Raw genomic sequence first — 24265 nt, 5'->3', positions numbered from 1 at the left:
TTTTGCCTAAGGTTTTCTTCCTCAAGCTAATTCGTCTAGCCGATCTCTGTAAATTGGCAAGTCCCTTGCAAAATCCAGGTTTAAGGTTAAAATCTAAATCTAGCTGAGCCATTAACATAACATAGGTCCTATTTGTCATTCTAAACACATGTCTTAAGTGTTTTATACTGTTCACAATGAGTTTACGGGGTTGGAGATTTGCCTGGTTAATTCTATGGTATTTTAAGATTAATTCAGTGACATCTGGTACCCTAACGTGCAATTTTTGTATCTTTAATTTATATTAATAATAAATTATCTAAGATCAATGCTTCTTGATCTACGTTTATACCATATGAATTTGTATCTACAATTCCACATTTTGATGCTGAGCCTTCCTCCTTTCTTGCCATAACTTCCTGCAAGAAAGATTAAGGACATTTTACTAGGAGGCTTTTAATACCTTATATCTCTAAGCATGCCTGAAGTAGTTTTATCGTCTTAGCTAATCTAACTTCTTTTGGGGCATTCTTTTCCTTATGGGACTTTCTCTGTTTTCTAGGTAAATCTACAATTTCCTTTCTACATTCTATTTTTGGGGTTCCTATTTTCTTAATGACATTAACTTCCATTTCCTCATTAGTACTACTGTCCTCAGATTCAGTTACGTCATCCTCTGTCAGGTCCATGTCAACTGACTGATAGTCTGGGAGTTTATACTGTCTTTTGCATTGTCTTAACTGTGTCAATGGCATGTCTTCATCATCAGAGTCAATAACTTGAGCTTTTTCTGCTAATTTCCGAGTCCTAAGACGTTGCCTAAGTTCTGTTAGAGGAATGTCATCCTCGTCATCAGAATTTGATCTTTCTTTTCGTTTTCTTTTAATGACCCGTTGAAGTGGCGGGTCCTCCTCTGGTTCATCATCAGAGCTACTTACATCTTCTGGAGGTACTACATAGGTGGACTTCCTCAAAGGCCGACCTATATTATCCTTAGGCAAACTCCATTCATCAACATTTGCCAGACGCAAATGTCTTGCATGTGTCTTAGTGACTTCTCCTGTGAGTTGGTTTCTTACCTTAAAACTCACGGGTCCTGTTTGTTCAACAATCCTGAAGTATGGTGTCCATTTGTTATCAAGTTTTGATGTTCTTTTATGATTTCTTACATATACAGGATCACCTACTTTTAAGTCCTCATCCTTGCTATTTCTGTCAGCAAGTTTCTTTTGCTTTTTCTTAGCCTGTTTCAAGTATCGGTGCACTAATACAAAGGACTTGTGCTGCTGTTCTAGTGCGATTTTGTGTAAGTCTTCCCCAACATATCTTCGTCTCGGCTTGAGAATTGTGTCCAAAGGAAGAACAACATCACGGTTATATAACAGGAAGAAAGGCGATGCCTTTGTCACTTCACTGGTGTGAAATCGCACAGCGGCAAGAGTTTGGTTCAAGAAAAGATCCCATGTATTTGTGCTTTCTTTGATCTTTTTAGCCATTATATCTACCATGGTTCGGTGAAATCTCTCCACCTTTCCGTTTGCTTGGGGGCAGTAATAAGACGTAGTAATGTGATGTATGTTTAGGGCTTCTAGTGTTTCTTTAACTGATTTTGCAATATTCTCAGAACCATTGTCTGATACGATGCTTAAGACACAGCCATATCTTGGGAAAATTTCTTCTAAAATGAGATGCACTATATTTGCTGCTGATTTATCAGGTACAGGAAAAGCCTCTGGCCATCCTGAGTACACATCTACAAAGGATATTATGTACTTATTCCCCGAAAGTGTTTCTGGATAGGGACCTGACAAGTCCATGGCTATTTTTGCGAAAGGGTAAGGAGGAATGTCAGTGTCTTGTAGAGGGGGCTTGGGATTAGCACTACTTCTCGTCTGACATGTAACACACTTCTCTATGTGCTGGTGTACTTTCTTGTACATCATTGGAAAATAGTACTTCTTACGCATAGTGTCATAAGTTTTATCTAGAGCCATATGACCTAAAGACTCATGATGCTGCTTAATCACAAGTTCCTCAAATTCCTTAGGTATGTAGAGCCTTAAGTTTGGGTCATCTGAGTCTGCGTTTGACAGATAGTATAAGACGTTGTCTACTACCAAGTATCGCTCCTCCTCATTCTTTGTTGCCTTACCATTACTAAGTCTTGTTCGCAAATTCTTTATGTCTGTGTCATTTTCTTGGGCATCTTTAATGTTAATGTCTTCTGGTAAATCCATATGAGGCTTAATGATGTCATCTGGCGGATCTACTTCACAACTGGCGTAGTCTTTAGGACGGAAGTAATTGGAGTTCAGGGCACCTACTTCTAAGGTTCTATCATCAACATCTAAGATATCTTGTGCTTCTTCTGGAGCACCTTGAGCTTCTTGAGCTTCTTCACTGGTATCAGAAGGTTGTCTAGACAGTAAGTCTGCACAACAATTATACCTGCCCTCTATATATTCCACCTTACAGTTATATGCTGCCACACTAAGAGCCCACATAGACAGTTTCTTATTTGTAGTCTTTTTATCTGAGAAGATGTAACAAAGTGGTCGATGGTCAGTCCTTATTACAAATCTACTATTATGTAAGTAATTGTCAAGCTTTTGTAATGCGTACACTACAGCAAAGGCCTCCTTCTCGATTACAGACCACCTTCTTTGTGTTTGACTGAGCTTATGTGACAAGTAATATATTGGCATTTCTTCACCCTCTTTCTTCTGCGTAAGACATGCGCCTATGCAAGAATCTGAAGCATCCGTATAAAGGATATAGTCTTGGCTAGGATCTGGGTAAGCCAGTAATGGTATTACTGTTAGACTTTCCTTAAGAAAATTGAAAGCATTTTGGCACTTTTCTGACCATTTGAATCTTGCATACTTCTTTGTTAAGTCTATGAGAGGTTCAGCTATCTTGGAAAAATTGGGTATAAATCTTCTGTAGTAGCTACACATTCCAATAAATCCTCGTACTTCTCTGACACAAGTTGGAGATGGTAAAGTTCGAATAGCTTCTACTTTCTTAGTGTCGGGTTTTACTCCTTCATCTGTTATAATAAACCCAAGATATTCAGTTTCGGTTTGAAAGAAGCTGCATTTCTTAAGTTTTAACTTGAGCCCATGTTCTCTTAGCTTCCTAAATACTATCTGGATATGTTTAAGGTGATCCTCTGGTGTCTTACTATAGATCAAGACATCATCAAGATAGGCAGTAGCAAACTGCTCACATTCCTGTAAGACAATGTTCATCAACTCTTGGAACACAGCAGGGGCATTACTTAAACCAAAGGGCATCCTGTTGAACTGGAAAAGACCTCTATGGCAAGCAAATGCTGTCTTAGGTTTACTTTCCTCGTCTAACTGAACTTGCCAATACCCACTCTTCAAGTCTAAGGTAGTAAAGTGCTTTGATTGGCCAAGAAGGTTTAAGATGTCATCTATCAAAGGAAGTGGTACTGACATGGGTGTCACAATCTTATTTAGACTTCTAAAATCGACACACATCCTTTTGCTGCCATCTTTCTTGTCTACAACAACAAGACCAAAGGACCAAGGACTTCTTGACCTTTCAATTACTTTAGCCTCTAACATCTCATCTATGGCTTCATTTATGACATCGCGTTTGTTGAGTGGGGTGCGGTATGCACGATTTCTTATAGGTTTGTTGTTTCCTGTGTCAATATGCATCTTCACTGTGTCAGTATGACCTAAATCTGAGTCTTTCTTCGCAAATAGGTCTCTATTTCTTTTAAGAAGTTTAATAGTGTCTTCTCTATATTTTTCTGGTACACTTACATCTTTAAAATCCTCCTTACTGTTGCCATTTTTGTCAGTTACAGTTGCACTACTTATGTCTTTTGTTTCTACAGCTGTTGCCTTCCCTACTACACTACCACGTCTTAAGGTCATTGTTCTATTGGTATTGTTAACTAATAAGACTGGTATCTTAAAGGGATTTTTTACCTGAGCTATGCTTTCCTGTAATACTACCCCGGGTTCATTATTTATACAAGGTGTCTCTTCACTTGATATTTCAGGAGAAATATTCAGTAATCTTGACTTGGGCACTTCAAAGCTTCTAACAAGTTTAATATTGCATATGGTAGCTGTTTGTGGTCTTAAGACAGTTTTCTTGGTGATGCGAATTATAGAAGCAATATGTACATCTTCCTCTAAGGGAACATATGTCTTTCCTATACGCATGCATGCCAAATCAAAGTACATTCTAACGCCATTTTTTCTTAACCAATCTAGTCCAAGAATACAGTTCCTATTCATTCCTTTAACAACATAAAACTTGTGACTTAAGGTCATGTTTCTCATTTGAAAAGGAAGTTCAACAGAACCTATTACCTCGATTGGTGTACTACCGACTGTCTGGAGGGTCATGTTTTCTTTTCTTAATCTTGGCTTCTTTGGAAAAGTCTTAACAATCCTATCATTAATAAGGGAAACCTCAGCTCCAGTATCTATCAAGACTCTAACTCTTTGTTTACCTAATTTTATCACAGTTGTACTTGGGTTACCTGATATATTTATTGTCTTAGATACAGGATTACCTGACCTAATTTTCCTCTCTCCATCGGTTTCCTTATGGGGAGAGGTTTTTTAACTGAGTATTTCTTGGGTAACTACCACTTAGGCGAGGGCAATTTCTTTTTATATGTCCTACGTTATTGCAATGCCAACACACTAACGTGGGTGTATATAACCGGTTGTTTTCGTGATTGTCTTGTCTTACGTCTTGTCTTAAAGCCTGTACATGATTAGATTTAGGAGGAACTAATGGTGGTTTTGCTTGAGAGCTGTTTGTTTGGGTGTGGCTATTGTCTTTATGATTCTTTGGATGTTTGAACCAACTTTGTCTATCCGAATTGTACTGTCTGAACCTTGGTCTGTCTCTAGAAATGGGGTGTGACCTTGCCATAACATTATCTCTTTTACATCTATAGCATTGTCTTTGTCTTGAATGGTCTATTTCCATAGGGACAATTTGTCTTGGGTCGTTGTCAGTATGTCTTGAGACTGTTTTTGGTTCCAATCTTTGGGAATCTACTTTATGAAAGACATCACTGTCATCTTTTCTTAAATCAAACCGTTTTCTTAAGTTTTGTTCCCTCATTGCTATGCCTACAGCGTCTTCTAAAGTCTGGGGGTTTTCTCTCATGACTTTCATTTTAATGTAGTCATATGCCAACCCGTCGCAAAAGGTATTAACTAATTGCTGTTGCACTATTCCCCTATCATTGTCTTGAGCATTAGTGTAAGCGTCTTCAGCTATCTGTAGAAGTCGTTCTGCAAATATTTGCACACTTTCAGTGTCTTTTTGCCTAGTTTTTCTCAACAAGGCCAGGGCCTGTTGTGAGTCTGTTATCTCAGCAAACCTTTGCTTTAATAACTTCTTTAAATCCTCCCAACTAAGGATTCCATCTCCTTCCATAGAATCAATGTACCTTTTAATAAAGTCACCTACTGACCCCGTACTTGTCTGGTAAGCTATATTTGGTATGGACCCATTGTCCAACCCTACCAATTTAGCATATTTTTCGATTTCTTTGATCCAAGCCTTAAACTTTGAAGGGTCACCTTCAAAAACCTTTACTACTTGAAACACACCCTGTGCTGTCATAGCCGCCGAAAGACTTTTGAACTGTTGCGCCATGCTTCTTATGAGTACCTCCCCATCATCTTGAGGAGTCCCTCTCCCAGGGGCACTTGAGGATGGATTTTCCTGAGGGGGGAGCCTTTCATTTAACTGGGGGGTACCTAGGTTAGCCATTCTCTCAGCAATACTACTCATTTCTACATCTAATAACAAGCTAACCATGACGTCATAAGCTATCCTACTTCCCTTACAATTAATAACCTAATTGTAAACAATTGAAGATGCTGCCAAAGGTCAGTGATAAGGTACAAAATGCGAAAAGAGTTCCACCTACCTTATAAGAGCCAATCCAGTTAAGATGTTGTTACTGGATCCTGGTCACGGCACCAAATCACCTCTTGTAACCCCACTGTGCCCCCGCTCGCGTTGTGTTTCCCGAAGAAAAAGCCAAGTCCAAATTCCTTTCTACTTGTTGTTTATATAGCACAGTGAAGTCCACAAGAAGGCTCGCTCCCTATCACGCTTCCGTAGAGTCAGTCCCACAACCGGAAGTTGTCCCTTTGGCGTCCCTAGATCCAAGTGCAATGAGCAGCGAAAACTGCCCAGTATTTATAGGGGAAGCCAAAAGTCGGACAACTCCGCAGGTGGAAATTCCTCAAGAACAATGGTTGATCCTGGCGACCCAACCATATCAAGATTCTGTCAAAATGATACCGATTTGGACACAAAATGCAGAATCTTGGCGCCATTTGTTATTGTGTATGGGATAAGTGCTGATGGATTGGGGATGCACATTTAGTGCAACGACCGTTGATTGGTCCATTCCCCAATCCCAGGAAGCTATTGTCTGGAATGACAATTGGTACTACCAGTCTTCAGACCCACCGCATATTGGTCACTATTTACATATATAATAATCAAATACTTAACAATTACGCAGAACCTAACATCTGCTAAATCGGTCATGTTTACCTTACATACTCATAATGCTGTACTAAGCAACTATATACAATTCACTATCTAAACTATTATTTTCTCATGACCTTGAAATATTTTACGTTATAATTATACAATCATCGTTACTCTAACTGTACTGCACTGTTTATATATACACATCACATTTGTTTATATGAATTCTGGCTACCATTGTTTACATAAGTCCCTACTTGGCTATGCAGTGCTGGACAGGTAAAGGTCATATTTGGTGCAATATACTATGTACATATTTAACACTCAATTCCTGTTATAAGCTAAATTAAACAACAATAAATTCATGAAAATTATTATTTTCATATTTTAAATTTCCAACCAACATTATATACAATAAAATACTGCTTCCTGTTCATATAACCATTTCCGGTTTAACAACAGAGTGATCTACTTGATAGTGTCACATATTACATATTCTTACTAGGCGATTTTTTCAAGTCAAATTAACACATGTACTAGTACACAATTAACATTTGTCATAATTTCACAAAATGATTAAATTGTATCTGTTCAGAGTTATGCAGATTCTCGAAACCTGATTTCTACTATCAGTATATGTGAACGTTAATATTTTAAAGAATATATATATAATGCTTCAATTTTTTTCTGGTTAGTTTTCTGTGTGCGTTCAGTTTCGTTTTGGGATTTTGACGTCCTTTGTCTATGTATCCATGGCAACATTTTGGACAGCATTGTGGATTACATAATGTTATCAATTTCTTCCTAGTACTTATAGTAGTTCTACATCATTACATTAAAGAGAGTGGAACATCACTATTAAAGTGAATACGTATGCTGTCACAATGATACTTGGCCTCTACCATGGCCCTCTGCGATAACAATGTTTGAAATAATCCAACTGGGAGTCTCACTCAAGTGGTACACTTCTCAGTATTGTCATCATATACCATCGAAAATTTAAACACACAGTATGGTTATTCCCGTATTTCGTCGGTCCCTGCCTACTTTTACAAAAACAATTAAAAAAAAAAAAATAATCGAACATTTAAATCGAATACTCAGTTATCTCGAAGTTTTCCCTTGGTCCCATAGAGCTCGACACAAAGAGGTTCGACTGCAGTTTCAATGGTGATATAATAACAAATGTCATCCTTATTGTGAAAATAATGGTAAATGGTATAAGTAGTTATAACAATATTGAGATGGATGGTTGTGACACTGTTCATCCTTACATGGTGGAAATGGTTGAACAATAACATTGTGAAACCTGATATCATCAAAGCGTGTGGGGTGAACAAATACATTATCAATAATATATAGAGATACGTTTATCCTCTCCTTTGATGTTTAACCGGAAGTTAAGCAATATTCAACACAAACTGAATTCCAACATAAAATCTTCGTTTTAAGTGTCCATATACACTTTACCTATAGTTGTACTTGTACACTATAAAAGGGCGATTCTTATGACGTTTTGAAGATATTTCGCTGTGGACTACTTTTTTGGCGGCGTAGTTGACGGCGTGATTCGGTAAATAGAGTCAAGATTTCAACATTTTATGGTTGTTATGGTATTTCTCTTAAGCATAACTCAAAACGTACATCTTTCAAATTTTGTATAAATTATCACCACAACTTATAGATTTCGAATTCGTGAATTCATTTCATTCGATTTAAATAAGTTGTAACTTCCAACACCTATTTCACAAAGGTCAAACACATTATAATGAAATCATCGTTTTATTTTCAAATATGATGGTAAACGATTTTTGATTACATAAGACGTTTCCAAGACAGGTCAGTCACCATATAAATCAATTATCTCGGTTATGAGAACTCTTTAATCAGATAGTAAATGGAAAACCAAGAGAAGTGTATGCAAAGGAACACGACATGACAGAGATTAAATCAAGAACTATCAAGCAAATGTGTCCCGGATGGTCGAAACAAAATTAACAGCATTGCATATCGACCAGCTTACTTACACATGACATCCAGCTTATCATATACATTGGGTATAATTATTTCAGTACTAAAATAGAAGCAATCATCACGAACAAATGTTCTGACTGTAAGCAGTTACACAAGTAATGTGCTGCATTTAAAATTGATATTGTGACTTCACGAAAAAAGTATCACTGTGGCAGAACATATCCTTTACTGATTATGGGGCCATCTTTGTGCAGGAGGACCGCCGGCCAAACAGTGGTACTAACAACCTTGCCCTTGTGACCGTAGTAAGTGAACAAGTCTGTTCGGACCTTTTCGCCAGCTTCGGCAATGGACAGGAACATAGGCGGATCCTGAACGCTCATCAACCATACCAGTTCGACACAATGTTCAATGTACTTGTCGATATGATCAGGGTATTTTGATCTGGCCCACTCAAAATGTGAATGAATCTGCGTGATCTTGTACAACTGTAACGAAGATAATTTGGGCAATATACAATATCAACGGTCGTTAAACATTTTGTATTTCATAATGTAAGTATCTATATGTCTATAGTAATATACACTTACCAGAGAGAGACGCTCAGTGTTTAAGTATGATCATAAGGGTTAAGCTTGTGGGGCTTCCAAAGTTAAGATAATTTTCCAATTAATAATCATGAAATATATCAGAAAACGCTGTCGTACCATATCCACTCAGCGTCCATCTGTTCAATGTATGGAGAATACATTGTGCGATGTTCGATTCTTACAACATTCGGTCACGTGATCCTCATTGATCTCAACAAGTCCAAAGGTTCTATTACGAAATTAATGTTTTCAGCAAATAGTGAAACGCAAAAATAGTTGGACAAGGTTGTAGCTTAGAACTCTGTCGAGCTTTATCCAAATTGACCGCAAAAGTAACACGAGTATTTGGACCATAACATTACTTGCTAAAACATCCAAAACAATTTGCATATGTGCACTTTATATTTTGAATTATGGAAAAAAAAACTACAACATAGATTAAGACAAAATTTACAACCATTTTGATAACATATGATTTTCTGAAGAGTTTTTTTTTTCTCAGTATAATTGTATTTGTATTAATGTTAACTTACTTGTGTGATAGCTGGAACACATTTCAGAGCACATTCTTTCCGAAAATTGCGTGCATACTTCTCAGCGGTTGAATCAAGACCTTTGACCTCAATACTAGCGGTTTGGACATCTCTCTGATAATATAAACAAGCTTTAATCACAAGGAAGGTGAAAAATCAGTTCTACATTGCTATATCACTTTCAATCCTTTGAAAAGCATATGTTTACGTTATTGACTAGTCACCTTCCATCATTTTGATTTCTCATAATCTCTAACGATTAAACACTACATTTGGCGATTTTGCGCTTCCAAAGTAAAAATGATTGTATCCCTTAATCTATTTTTTTCATTAATAAGAATGTATTAATATCTGTAGCTAAATGAAACTGTCGTTAGTACAGCAAGTGGATATGGGCCCTTTGCTTTTGCTTCCATACTAATTCATCATGAAATTCTCAGTTACGAAAAGCAAAAATGAAAGTTTGATGCTAAATAAATCTACATTCCCTAATTCTTACCATTAAAATATCATAAATATCTAATAAGTATATACTCGTAGTTTATTTTGAAAACATGAACGGTAATTATTGCTACTGACACCCTCGTGCACGAACCTGTTTACCCCCAGCTGATGAGGACACTTCTCGTATTGGTTGTTGTAGGCTTCGCTTTAGTTGCTCTAGCTGCTCGTTGGCCACGTCTGTGCAGAACGTCACAGTAGACTGCAATATAAACATTGAGTAGTAATCGAGTGGTCTATGTGTTTATCTAGTGTAAACAAACGACACAAACAAAGTATATTTATCATATATCTGTACAAAATATCGCATCAGAGCAACTTGTCAATGTGATTTGGACATGAAGTAGATCAACATCTAAATAACATTGTTTATTTTCTTGTCATGTTATATGTAGTTGAACATGGACTTACTTGTACAATTCTTAATAGTTGGCTTATTATTTGATTTTCGTCATCCTCATTTTCTATTTTCAATAAGACTTTGAAAGATTCGAACGCTTCAGACCATTCGTAATCGTACAACTCGCCGAACTTCTCCCCTATTTTAGTTGGGCGGTTCTTGTCACTGAGATCTGCGATGTTGGGGTTTCCCTGTGTGACTTGGTTACTGGCAAAGCGACTTAATCTGTGAAGTAAAAACAACAAAGAAAAAAAATCAGTTTAAGTGATCCGGAAGGGAAAGCGTCTTCTGCTTCATCAAGAACGATCACTATGTAAATCTTGATAAATCAAAGTAAGTAAGTATTTGTTTGACAGTCGGAGACATCTGACAGAAAAATGTATCTTGCAAATGGCTAACACGTTGACATGGTTGACCTTTCTTTAGAAAATACCAAATACACTACAAGACATCTCTCATACTAGACAATTCTGTTGGAATTAAATACTTGTCTTGTGTAAGAATCAATTTTTCATTGTATACTGACCAGTACGGGTAAACCAGACAGGAATGTTACTGTACAACACATACACTGTCACTTAATCTAGTATACCAAAACTCAAACGAACTAGACAAAATGAACTTACGAATTCTAAAAAACAGTTTAAGAAATCGATACGCTTATATTTGATCAAGAGCACATGCAATAACTAACACAAAACGTATTGAAAAAGTCACGAAAACATACATGTGTTTTATCGTTTCTGAGAAAAAACTGATTCTAAAGAAGACGGTTCTCCGTATCTATCTTTGAGATCTTTTCTTCACTACTTGGGTCAAAACTATCAATACACCACGGTACCAATGCACTATTATAAAACTTTGGAAAGTGTCCAAGTCAAAACGGAGAACAACAATGGAAAAATCGTGGCATCAGTACAATTAATTTATAAATGACATCATGCATATTGTACCTGCTTGTCATCTCGTCTATGTCCCTCTGTTGGCTTTCCAGCCTCCGGACCATCTGTTGGTATTCAATCATAGGCATATGTGCCATCTCTCGACCCTGTAGCATGGAACTGGTCATAGATTGTGGCAAAGGGAGAGGAGCTTTCTTGCCCTCGCTAAAACAAATAGAACAGGCAAATCTTGATAAAATGATGGATAAAGTTTGGTTTATTTGTCACTGGTATATAATATTGGAAGCACATCATCTAAATCGTGTAATTACATCTGACGACCACTTTATTTCATCACTTTCTTGTAATTCTATTCTAAATCTTAAAACAAAATGAAGTGTTATTCATTTTTGTGGCTTTTTTACAATCCTTATAAGACACTTTCGTCCTCATTAAGTGATCCCAGACCCGCCCAGTTTATGTTTTTCAGAAAGCTGAGGATATGATATTGGCCAAGACACTTAGTCAAATTGCCATAAATAATAGTAAAATACGTGTTCGTGTTCAGCGAGATAAGTGTCGGTTTTTACTCCGAAATCCCTCTTCAAGACCTATTTTAACATACACATTGTTACGTTCATTTATGGTACAAGTCAAATTGAATTCTAAAACAAGTTCTTGAACTTCTATAAAATCCATTTCCAAACAAACAATGTTGATTGTTCAAAAGCAAGTGACCCTAACAAAATCCTCTACCCAAACAAAAGAAAAAAACACTTTTTTCAAATACCACAACACCCTCCAATTAATGGCAATATATTGATTTAAATTGTAGAGAAGACACTAACAAGTTAAAAAGCAATTTGAATTGCACAGTAAGTTTTCCCTATGCCAAATATTCCTTTAATTAATTTGCAAATATTCTTCCTTTTCTATACTGCAAGTATATTTTCATAAATACTGTAAAACGTGCATGATTTGTACTCTGATAACAACTGATTGACAATGTTTGTAATACCTTTTGTCAGATGTGTCCATAGAGGTAGCCGGTTGGGGAGGTCTGGATGGTTCTCCCAGCGTGTCTTTAGAACTGACACGGGTAAATACAGGTCTGTTTCCTGTCTTTTTACTACCCATTTTCAACTGCAACATGAATGTACGGATTTTATAGTACAGTCGACCATCGTTATCTGAAATTCGTATAATTCGAATAAATCCTTTAATTCGAAGTATATCGTTCGTCCCGCGCAAACTTCACACCAAACATTCGAACTACCTTAAATAAAATACTCGGATACCTCGATGATTCACTGACTAATACGGTGAATATAAATCAACAATATACATTTGATATTCGAGTAAATACGGGACCATGTGGTAACTGTGTCTTGTAGATCAGTCTTAATACAAATGAGTATATCATATAGACCTTGCTACTGATGATCATTCGTGAAATCCTGTTAAAGAATTCAACATGGAATTCATGAAATCGGATATTCCTGTGTTTAAAATTGAGCTCATTTCCTCGTGTATGTCTTAAGTCTACTTTGATCGCTGACTTCGAAGACTTGGCACAAGGATATTGCTAAAAGTAGACAGAAGTTTTAATAAAACAAATGAGTGAAAGACGAAATGGCATCATGTCGTCTCCTTTTCATTTCATGTCGTTTTGTTCACTCCTTTTCATAAATGGGTATCACATCAGTTAAAACGAAATAAACGAAATGAACCCGACTCCGCTTCGTTGCAATCACCCTTCATTTCCTTTTTATTTCAGTCTTTTCTTTCTTCTTTTTTCTTCATTTGTTTCGGTGCTGAATTAACCAATATCTTTGCCGACCCTTCCATTGAATAATTTCCAACTGAAGGTAGATCATAAACCAGACCAAAAGGCTCATTGCATGTATGATGAAGAACATATTATTTTATCAGAAACAAATTTTACTCCGCGCAAACATAGCATACAGGTGACTTATTTCAATACACATCATAAAAAAACTCACCTGCTCAAGCTTGAGCTTTACTAGTATAAGATTTTGTAATTCCTGTGCAGCTCTGATGGATTTTTCTTTGGGCAGGTCCTGGAACGTTCGCATTAACTTAACAAGTGAAGAAGCAGTCTTTTTTTCGTACTCTATTATCACTTTGTCATTTAAATTGATGATTCCTCGAATTGGGACATTCATCCTAGCTGCTTGCTGAAAAAAGTACGTAATATGCGGCATGATCATGATATATCTCTAAGCAGGTGTTATATCACTGAAAAAGTAATTCAGAAGTAGTTGCATACAATTAAACAAGTTTTAACAATAAAAGCCATGGTCTCGCTTTGACATATGAACGTTTTAGCAAACGACAATGTAATTTTGTGAAATCTTGTATAACATATCTATTGGACTAAGCGGAAAATATGAACTGATAAATTAGATAAAGTGCAATCCGTTTACTTAGATGTTAGTGAAACATTCGATAAAGCGTCTCCTAAGTTCCTTCCATGCATATGTAAACAGTACGGGGTAGTGCTTAATTGCTGGGGTGAAGTGAAGCTTTCCGAGACAAAATGATTCAGGGAGTTTCAAGTAATGATACTAATTGAGTCCCTCAAGGGAGTGTACTATGGCCAACAATCTTTCTTGTATATGTCAAACACATTTCTGACATGTTGGTGACACTGTTCACTGTTCAACAGAATACACATGGAAATGATCATCAGTGTGTGGTAGGACCCACAGGTGGCTAATAAATAAATCTCGATGTGAATACCTGGAAAGATTAGTCAGTCCCAAAGAAACCAAGAATATATACTGTTCATCTAGAAGGTATTTCCTTACGGGTGTAGAAAGCAGACTCTGAAAAATACCTCAGCGCACAAATCGACAACAATTTTAGCTTATCTGCCCATGCCAACTGAGAGGAAAAAACCATAACAAGTCCACCGTTTAACAGTCGGGTAAGCAAAGATAATTCTGTATGTATAATCCAAAGTTGTGTGTTTTGAGTTTTTTTCAAATCATTTCAGGACACTACAATCAAGTTTCACTCCAGATATCTATACAAAGGGTTGTACAGACTGATTGAAATCGTGAAGTCATCAATTCTTGGAACTCTCTAAGTGTGGAGAAAATAACCCTGACATTACAGTATCGCTTAAATCTAAACTAAACAAGTCTAGGAACCGTGCAATCAATGCAGTGCTATGTTATTTGATTACAGATAATGTGCCTGATCTAAGAATTAAAGATCCCTGTAAATTATGTATTTCAATCCGTGAATGTGACGTTCAATACATAACTGTTATAAAGACAAGTGGAGATCAATTCATATATCCATAACTTAGAGATCAGGCTTTACCACGTATTTACAAAAAAAAAAAGACACTGTAAATAAAATGACTGTGATCAAACGTCAAACCAGTAGTTAAAGACCTGGTGAAAAAGACGTGACAAATACCAAATTATAAACTTATACATATCTTCTGAACAGATTAGTTCTGTCCAAATATTTTCTATGACTCTTTTACGTATGTCTATTTGGGTTCTTGACCTTTCCCTTACCTTAATGCAGTTGATTGAATATCGTAGTACTTACTAGTTTAATTGTGTTGGAACGAACTGAATAAAGAGGAGTTTTCTCTTACCTCTTTTGGATAGCTTTCAGATAATTCTTTAAAATTTTGAACCAGGTTTTGAAATTCCTCAAAGGCTTGCTGTAAAGTTGCTGTGTCACCTGACGTCGCATATCTGTTAAGCATACTTGGAATGCATTCTCCAGCAAATGGTTTTAACTCTTGTCTGAGTTTCATTGTAAGATCGTAAGAAGTTTTGCTTAAAGGCTGAAAGTTAAAAAATTAAGTAATTGTTAATGTTACGGTTTATCGGAAATACTACATGTAACAATATATCAAACTGATAGGGAGCTGACTTCTTTTCTCACTTGTATTTGTTTCGTCACAGTTGTATGAACGCCATGTGTGATCGGAAGCAGAACGTAATTCAGTGGAAAACAAATTCTAACGTGATAACTGAGACTCTTTGTTCTGAAATACTTTGTTATCTAATGATGTATATGTACGTGGGAGCCAAAATAGAGTGCACAATATGACGTTTTGTGGAAAGTTTTGCTTGTGGACTACGTTTTGTCAACGGCGTGATTCGGTCTATAGCGTGGCATGAATCGTCACCACAAATTGCAGATTTGAAAACACAGACCCCCTACTTAATGACTTACTGTTCAGATTGTCTTCACCTGACACTAAATATTTCAGTTTGTTAATTGGTGTTTGAAAAAAAAATATTTGAAGATTGCACATGATAAATCTCAGCGACCATATTTACTCTAATCATGGAAAAGCCTTTTAGATTTTTTGCTTTTTTTTCACGTTGTCCAATATAGGATTCAATATATTTTTATCACTCCTTATATTTTTTTAATTGACTGTTATGAATTGAAAGCAAACGAATTTTTTTTTTTTCACATAGGATAACTTTATACTCGATTAATGATGAATCAATGATATCCGTTCGATTAAATCTGTTCGTGTTTAATTCAAATTATGAAAATTAACAAAACAGCCTGATTTTTTAAAAATAATGTTTAACATATTTTACAGTGAAAACTATACATAAATTCTACATCTAAACGCAATAAATCAATATTTTAATGAGATATTCTACTTTTCACATAAAATTATAGTGATGAAATTTTAAATCAAATTCTGAATGTGAATTTTATCAACAGTCGCGATCCTTTTACATTTATTTGTTCAATGAAATGTATCAATATGCAGCATTTAAACTAGTTCTAACGATCAAGAATGCTTTGTGTATCAGTAAAATAACACAAAATAAATACAAACTGACATTTGATATCGTTTTCTTAATTTTCATTTCCAGGCGTTAAAATGAAATAAAAGTATCAATGAATAAAAGATTTGTACCTGTGGTGCCGCCATTTCCGTGATGTATGTTGATCAGATGACGGCGACAAGATTAATCAATCTGTAAATGAATTACCAAGTAAATTGCAGGTATAAAATTTAATAATAGCAGATGGAAACGACTGGGACATTCTTTCACTTGTTTTCATTACTACGGCTTCTAAAGTGTATCCGACAACCCTGACCTTATCTGGATTTGGCACGCCTACATGATCTCGACACCCTGTCGATGGCCTCCCATGAAATGCTCACCTGATCACTCGAGGTTTAATACATTGATATAATAAGGTAAGTATTAGGTGCCTTATCTAATTTTCTGGTAACAGTCATCGTTATATTCGAAAGGACAGGTTACCTAGAATCAATATCAATGTTAGCAAACAATAATCGATATTTCCATTTTTATAATGGTGAACCAGGAAGGTGTTCGATATCGCAACAAAATACACCAAGTAAGCTTTCAATATCCAGCTTGCGTTGCCGTCTTGTATCATCGACGGCTAATTATATAATTATTCTATCAAACTACGTAAAATAAATGTCAATGCTTACAAAAATTCATACTCACCAATGTTTCGAGGTCAGCGTTTGTCATAGTAAAGCAATTGAAAACGAAAGTAGTAAGTATGTTCTAATTTTTATTGGTATTTGATATTATCCAAAAATTGTTCATTCACCCCTATCACCATTTGTGCTTGTATACAACTAATACGGACCATTTTGGAATAAATTATTGATACATTGCATTGGTTATAAATCATAATCTTACCTGTTTAACTTCAAGTGTGGCAGCCCCATCGGGGACCCCTCTTTCATGGGTGGCAGTGTTTTGGGGGAATACTGTCCGTCTGTTTCACTTTCACTTTTTATACCACTTCCGGTTGCTTGTTTTGAGATTCGGATACTAAGTTGAAAATACGTGCATTATTCCTTGGCAGATGAACGGATTCAGAGTTAGCTGATCTCGGCTACATACAACGAAAACCTTTTCCACTTCCGGTACGGGAGCGGTCATCGTCAAAAGTAGAGGGGAACTATAAGGAGTTCGATTTCAAACACGGCTTAGAATTTCGTGATTTATTAAAAAAAAAAAAAACACACACACACACACACACACACACACACACACAAACACACACACAAATGATATCTCTGTAGATCTCAGCTAAACAAATCGTCATAATATTTTATGAGAATCATCATCTAATTATATATTGCGTAAATTCTACTGTGTAGTCCTGTATTTTGGTGTGGATCATACGTGTGTCGTCCTAGTTAGCAGACCTCTAGGACAGGTTCTAATTACTTTCTTTATTTATCGGAATAATTAGTTATTTATCGCTAAAATATTGCTAGTCTTTTCCTATAGGAAATGTTTTGTTAACGTAAATCTTAACTTTTAGCTACTAGAACATTCTCTACACACATACCGGATGTGTCGTGTGCAGACATGTACACACACATATATTACACAGTGTTTCTGTCAGTACTTTCGGTTTGAATGTATGTACTGTGAAGATATAGATATACAACACGAAGAAAACAGGTATATGCTGTGATAAAGGTTGGCACAATACACACTTATATGTATTTTACCTCATATAAACAATCATTCTATGAATTTTCATTTCAGGTTTTAAAAACTAAAATGTTAAGAAAGAGTAGGTTGGCAGGTTATGAACCTAGTGATCAGTAAGACTCTATGATTTTGAACTTTGTTTGCTAGATCAACAAAAGTCAGTTTTCTTTACGTATGATTCAGAGGTGTTAAGATGTACAGTGTGTGTCTCCACAGACCAAGAAGTTAGACAGTGTAGCTTGTATTCCCACATAAACCTCGACTACTCCTCTCAGGATCTCATACATGTATAAATCTGACAGTACTATTTCCCCTACCCCCGGGACTGATACATATAGTTTATAATCAGATTTGATATAACAACAACAACCCCCACCACCACCACCACCATCACCACCACCACCTTTCATTTTGATAGCTGGTCGTTTTAACTTTTCCCTCGGTACTGATAGCTATAGATCTATTGCTCAAATAGGATAGCAAACCATCTCCCCGACCATAGGGGAGAGGCATTAATTAGTAAATAGAAATTAAACCTTGTCCCAGATCCCGGGATCAAGCCGTGACGATACCTATCTAATCAGAACAAAATCTGACATATGTAACATATATATTCACAACTACACATATATCTTAATGTTTTGATATTTTATTTCTTTCATTTCAGAGAATGGCAACACGATACGCCCGTCCGTTACCCACTGATCCCGACAGAATTTTCGTGGCTGCGATTGACTTTGGCACGACCTATTCGGGTTATGCTTTCTCTTTCCAACAGAATCACAGCAAAATTAACACGAACCAGGCATGGATATCGGGACACAGGAATCTGTTCTCCCTCAAAGCACCGACATGTGTCCTGTTAAAACCCGATAAATCTTTTCATTCATTTGGTTATGAGGCAGAAGGCAAATATACAGATCTCTTCCAGGATGACAAACATGAGGATTGGTACTTTTTCAAACGCTTCAAAATGACGCTACACAACAACATGGTAGGTCGATACCTGTAGAATTATTTAGTGTTACTGTGATGTATGTAGGTCATGTACATGTAGCGAAGTGCTCATTTTTATTTGAGAACCCCTTTCATTAAAAGGTGAAAGATTGTTGAAAATTTTGTAGATGATCAATTTTCATTTATTTCGATCTCAACACTGCATATCAACCAAAATTTGTGAAATTTCGAAAATTTGAATCTTATTACAATGACAATTTTTGGACATTCAACTTTCTGTATATGTCACTCTTCTTTGATAAAAAAAATATCAGGTAATATATTTGTGATTGAAAATAAGAAAATGCTGTGTTTTTTGTTTTCCATATCTTCATAATATTTTCAAATTTCGACAACTTTCGACAAGAAATAGAACGTATCTTAACAGAAAAGAAACGCTGAACTTATTGACGCTGTTGCCCGAATCACGACGAGATACATGTTGTGCATTCATTTTACATTGATTTATACCCAACTTGCTGTCATACCTGAATATATCACCATAAACACAGAAACTAGACATTTCATTTTACGTCAGTTTTGAAATAAGGTATGTGAATATCGTTCTATTAATTTTGTTAACTAAGATTAAGGTACAGAATTGGCCTAAATTTAAATCTTCCAGTAGGAGTAGACTGAAGTACTCAGAGAAAAATCCGCGTGGTAAGGCAGTTAACCTCATACCGTTGACGTCCAACCCCGGTTGTTTACACAAAAGGCGACACAACATGGACACCTGTAACTTGTATACAAGAAGGGAAACCGTAGAACAACAAACGCGTTATGCCGTTATTGTGACTCCCAAAATACCAACTAGAGGTAGAATATAAATATTGATGTTCATATGTTTATCATGTGTGTATTCATACCCAACAGAAACTACGACGGGATCATACTATACCTGATATCACTGGGGAGAAAGCAATGCCTGCTACGGTCATATTCGCACACGGTATTAAGTACCTGAAAGATCACCTGATGGATCATGCAAAGACGAAAGGAATATATGAATCGATTGCGGATAAGACACACTGGGTACTGACCGTCCCTGCAATCTGGAACGACAGCGCCAAGCAGTTTATGCGAGAGGCTGCACAAAACGTAAATTCTGCTTGATACGTCAACGATGGATATTATAAACATCAAAACACATTAAACGATTAGAAATAAGATATTGATTCTGTTTCTTCTTCTTCTTCTTCTTAAATTTTCATCAAAGTATTATTGGCAATCGACCTTCATCTGTGTGTTACAAAAGGATATATACAGATCATTTTAACCAATTACAAACACGACATATCAGGATATTTTTATCTTTTATTATTTGTTTGTTTCTTATTTTTTGCTTTTGTATTAAATTGTAAACTATTTACGAAACTCATCATGACTTAAGATTATATTATGAAAATTGTCCGATATTTTAGGCTGGCATAAAGGAACACAATCTTACAATCGCACTAGAACCGGAAGCTGCTGCTCTTTACTGCAGAACACTTTCGGTGGAAAAGTTGGACACTGGGTCGAACAAATCCCTAACCATGTTTAAGCCAGGGACAGAATACGTGGTACTGGATCTGGGAGGTATGTAAAACTATAAATAACAGTTAGTATTTTGTCCTAATACTTACATATAAAAGCTTTCAACATAGTTTCGAAACATGATATGCAAAGACATCTGTTTGCAATTTTAGGCAGTTAAATACGAAGAGTTCTGTTGTTATGTTTTCAAGAGCTGAGATTACGCCGTATAATGGTATTCATCAGCCCCGTAAAAGTAGTGATTTCTTGGGAACGGTTACAGCAGATGCTGGTGACTTGCAATGTCTTAAAGAATCCTAAATATACCATGCTGTCAATGTTATATGTAAACTAATACACGTGACACGGCATATCTTTGTTTATTATGGACAGGTGGTACTGTTGACGTAACTGTGCAACGAGTACTTGAGGATGATAAATTAGAGGAGATATTCAAAGCAAGCGGAGGAGCCTGGGGCGGGACTAAGGTTGACGAGTCCTTTCTTCAGCTTCTAGTGCAGATAGTCGGAGCTCGTGTCATGGAAAATTTCAAAAAACATCACACAGGCGATGAAATAGAGTTATTTAGAGAATTTGAAACGAAGAAAAGAACAATAACAAACGATTGTTCCAACAAGGTGACGCTTAGAATGCCTTACCAACTGGGCGAGTTGTTTGAGGAGGAATTCGGCGTTACCCTCAAAGACACTATCAGACAGACAAATTTCAAAGGAAAGATGACTTGGACAGGAGACAAACTTAAAGTTGATCCAAACTTGATAAAAGATCTTTTCAAATTGTCAGCCGATAGCATTGTGGAGCACATTCGAGATCTTTTAAAGAAAGAAACTTGTAAGAACGTCTCAACTTTCCTGATGGTCGGGGGTTTTTCGGAATGTGTTCTTATACAAGACGCCATTAGGTCAAACTTTCCAGACAAGCGCATCATCATTCCAGAGGACGCAGGTCTTGCAGTCGTTAAAGGTGCCGTGTTATTCGGGCATAATCCACAAACCATCATCTCCCGGAAAGCGAAATATACTTACGGCATTTCAATAACACGCCCATTTACATCCAGCGACCCTATCCAGAAGCGTATCACTGTAAGAGGGCAGGATAAGTGTAGTGACGCATTCTCAAAGCACGTGGAGGTTAATCAAAAGGTCATGGTCGGAGAACCGCTTGAAACGCAACGATACACACCTCTTTACGCAGACTCAACTAGTGTCGTGGTGAAGATATTCATCTCTGATGAGGAAAACCCACGATACACGACTGATGCCTCCTGCAATTACTTAGGAAAGATCGTGGTACCGTTGTCCCCAGGGTCAGACGAAAACACAAATATTGAGGTTAGAATGACATTTGGTGATACAGAGCTGGCGGTAGAGGCTACACAAGAAGATAGGAAACCTCTTATGGCGACTTTTGATTTCCTTGACCATTGATTTTTTTGCAATTTCTGCGCAAGCTCAAAACAAGAAATACTCTATTGAATTAAACAGTTTATTTACTGGTTGGATGAAATAGCCCCAGTGAACTTACTAAATTCCCCGCGGAATAGCCAGTTCAATTTTGGAGCGGAATCTCCTTAAAGCAGTCGATGACTACCATGAACACCATACGCGAGGTTCGTCGCATGACGTCCTGATCAGTTGGGTAAATTGTCTTGCCCATGGACATTACCACGTCAGCAGCACAGAGACACCGCAACGGATAGGAAGCGTCGAACCAGGCACCTCGGATGTTCACTTGAGGTTACGTAGGTCAATTGTCGAACCTTCTGAGTTATAGCGCCTCCGAATGCAAATTTGAACCGAGAAGTGTATAAAACAATTATACATATACCTGATTAATTACGCAAATCCAGTTATGTTTTTTCTCTTAGTAACATATGCCATAAAATCACCTTGTTAACAAATTAAAACAAATCTTGTATTTTTGAATTTTTTTTTTTTTTTTTTTGGATTATGATTATGTTGACTATTTTCTTCGTGTTGTGTATGTTTTGTTTAGTATATATATTGTGGCTGTAATACAAAGGTAAACTTACATAACATGAACTATCAACCCATTTTTATAAGTATGCTTCAAAATTTTATTTTCCTACACGTAAGACTTACCCTCATCAACAAAGCATCTGGATACCCTTCCATCAAAAAATAAAGTATTTGATTCTACTATATCCACACCTTAAGGAAAATGTTTTTGAAATTTTAGTCAATTTGGCCACTTTTATCCCCTCCCATCCAGCTTATGGTGGCAAGGACCGTAAAACATATCAATCACTCACACCTTTAGTTCTCCTTTGGCCATGGAAGAGCTATACAAGATTTCAATGATTTTTTTGTCGTGGTTTTTGAGAAGTCACACCTGATCAGAACTTTGTGGTCATCAGGCAACGAGTAAGGAATAAAGGTCGAACTTTTTAAAAGATTTTCAAAACTTCTGGTGCATGATACTTTATAAATCACTTAATAGATTGAAGATCATGTAGCAATTTGGTGCTCTTTGGTCAAAGTTAAAAGTTCAAAGGTCACACTTGGTCACTTTTGATCAATTGTGCACAAGATACTTCATGAACTCCTCAACAAATGAAGTTGTAATGAAAACAGCGCTCTTGATACGCGTGATTTTGTAGAGTGCACGAAGTAAATACTAGACAATGAAAAAATATTTATGGGACGTCTGCTTTCATTAATACCAGTCTCAGGTTGCTCCTCGTACAGCTGATATAGAAATATACACCTGCTTTATATATTGTATGCTATTGTAGCTATGCGTGATTTCAGTTTTATCATTTTAATTGATAACCTGCGTTGAGTGTATATTATACTTTAAGACAAGTTTGAATCAATTGCCGACATTGGTTTCGGTCTTACTCCAATGAAACAGGAGACAGAAGAAATTCTAGTTTTATTCTCGTTGGATCCTTTTCTAGGAGTTAGATGTAGATATTTAAGTTATTCATAATCCCCTCTTTATCGATTTTTGATTTGAATCAAGATTTTGTCAACATATTCGAATATTTTTGTTTACCCTGCTTTTTTTCTGAAATCCTGAATGGAATATATTTGAATGGTAACACAGGAATACCTAAATGCACAAAACTATACATATGAGTACTATCGGAGTACAGACTTTTATTTCACCAGTTACATATGCCCACAATTTCCTCTACATACACAAAACTATACAGGAGTTTGTCAAGAGATTCCAGAGGGACATTTGCGCCCACTTGAATTGTTCTTTAAGCTTTTCCTTGTTTTCTCTTCCTGGCACTAGTTGTGCTCTTATTTATATGAAAGTCGAAAAGTTCACTTAAGAAAAAAACGATAATATAATCTCTAACTACTATATCTAATATGGCCGCCTGTCAACCCGTTTTGTTTCTTCTATAAGTCCCAAATATCAAAGGGGCACATGTAGGGACCCAGAGGAATCTATATAGGGAATTTGAGAAAGATTAATTAAGTTCTTCTTACGAAGGAACAAAAATTGTACACGGACGGACCACAGACATAAGACGTAGGGCGATTTGATGGTGGGGACGTAAACCAGGGACAAAATGGAATATATATTTAATATAACATACGGTACACCAATGCTTTCGATGGACATTACATACTGCGTACCAAGTACAAATATAAACACTTAAGTGCCACACGTTACAACATCGACACTCAAGGAATCGTGTCACAACTCAACATTGAATGTCACAATATTCGAGTAACATTTACACGTATATACAACTCACCACGATGACAACAACGAAAATAGATTTAAAAAAACGTGGAAAAATGCAAATAAAAAAGCATATTTATCACATTAACATTGGTTGGAAATCATCACAATCGAAGGA

General features: G+C 36.4%; 2 protein-coding genes across 4 annotated transcripts; one reads left to right on the top strand and one right to left on the bottom strand.

Moving 5' to 3' along the window:
- Positions 1–8258: 8258 nt before the first annotated feature.
- Positions 8259–17277, bottom strand: LOC132562644 (uncharacterized). The gene is made up of 10 exons (XM_060227401.1): positions 17080–17277; positions 16311–16371; positions 15012–15206; positions 13378–13572; positions 12393–12517; positions 11447–11599; positions 10505–10718; positions 10188–10295; positions 9593–9706; positions 8259–8957 (listed from the first exon to the last, which is right to left on the bottom strand). The coding sequence occupies exons 2-10, from the start codon at positions 16323–16325 to the stop codon at positions 8673–8675; spliced, it is 1404 nt and encodes a 467-aa protein (XP_060083384.1). The 5' UTR covers positions 16326–16371; positions 17080–17277; the 3' UTR covers positions 8259–8672.
- On the top strand, positions 16544–22313 carry LOC132562623 (heat shock 70 kDa protein 12A-like). 3 transcript variants are annotated; one of them, XM_060227378.1, is made up of 5 exons: positions 16544–16598; positions 18557–18883; positions 19762–19986; positions 20310–20466; positions 20797–22313. In XM_060227378.1, the coding sequence occupies exons 2-5, from the start codon at positions 18560–18562 to the stop codon at positions 21849–21851; spliced, it is 1761 nt and encodes a 586-aa protein (XP_060083361.1). In that variant the 5' UTR covers positions 16544–16598; positions 18557–18559; the 3' UTR covers positions 21852–22313. The 3 variants fall into 3 exon arrangements, with proteins under 3 accessions (XP_060083361.1, XP_060083373.1, XP_060083366.1); XM_060227390.1 differs by lacking the exon at positions 16544–16598 and adding an exon at positions 17587–17605; XM_060227383.1 differs by lacking the exon at positions 16544–16598 and adding an exon at positions 17802–17856.
- The last annotated feature ends 1952 nt before the right edge of the window (positions 22314–24265 follow it).

Source organism: Ylistrum balloti, unplaced genomic scaffold (genome assembly GCF_031769215.1).
Source record: "Ylistrum balloti isolate Yb309-2 unplaced genomic scaffold, AGI_CSIRO_Ybal_v1 Utg369672, whole genome shotgun sequence".
Taxonomy (NCBI): Eukaryota; Metazoa; Mollusca; class Bivalvia; order Pectinida; family Pectinidae; genus Ylistrum; species Ylistrum balloti.
Note: the sequence above shows the minus strand (reverse complement) of the source record. Positions and strands in the feature narration are given on the sequence as shown.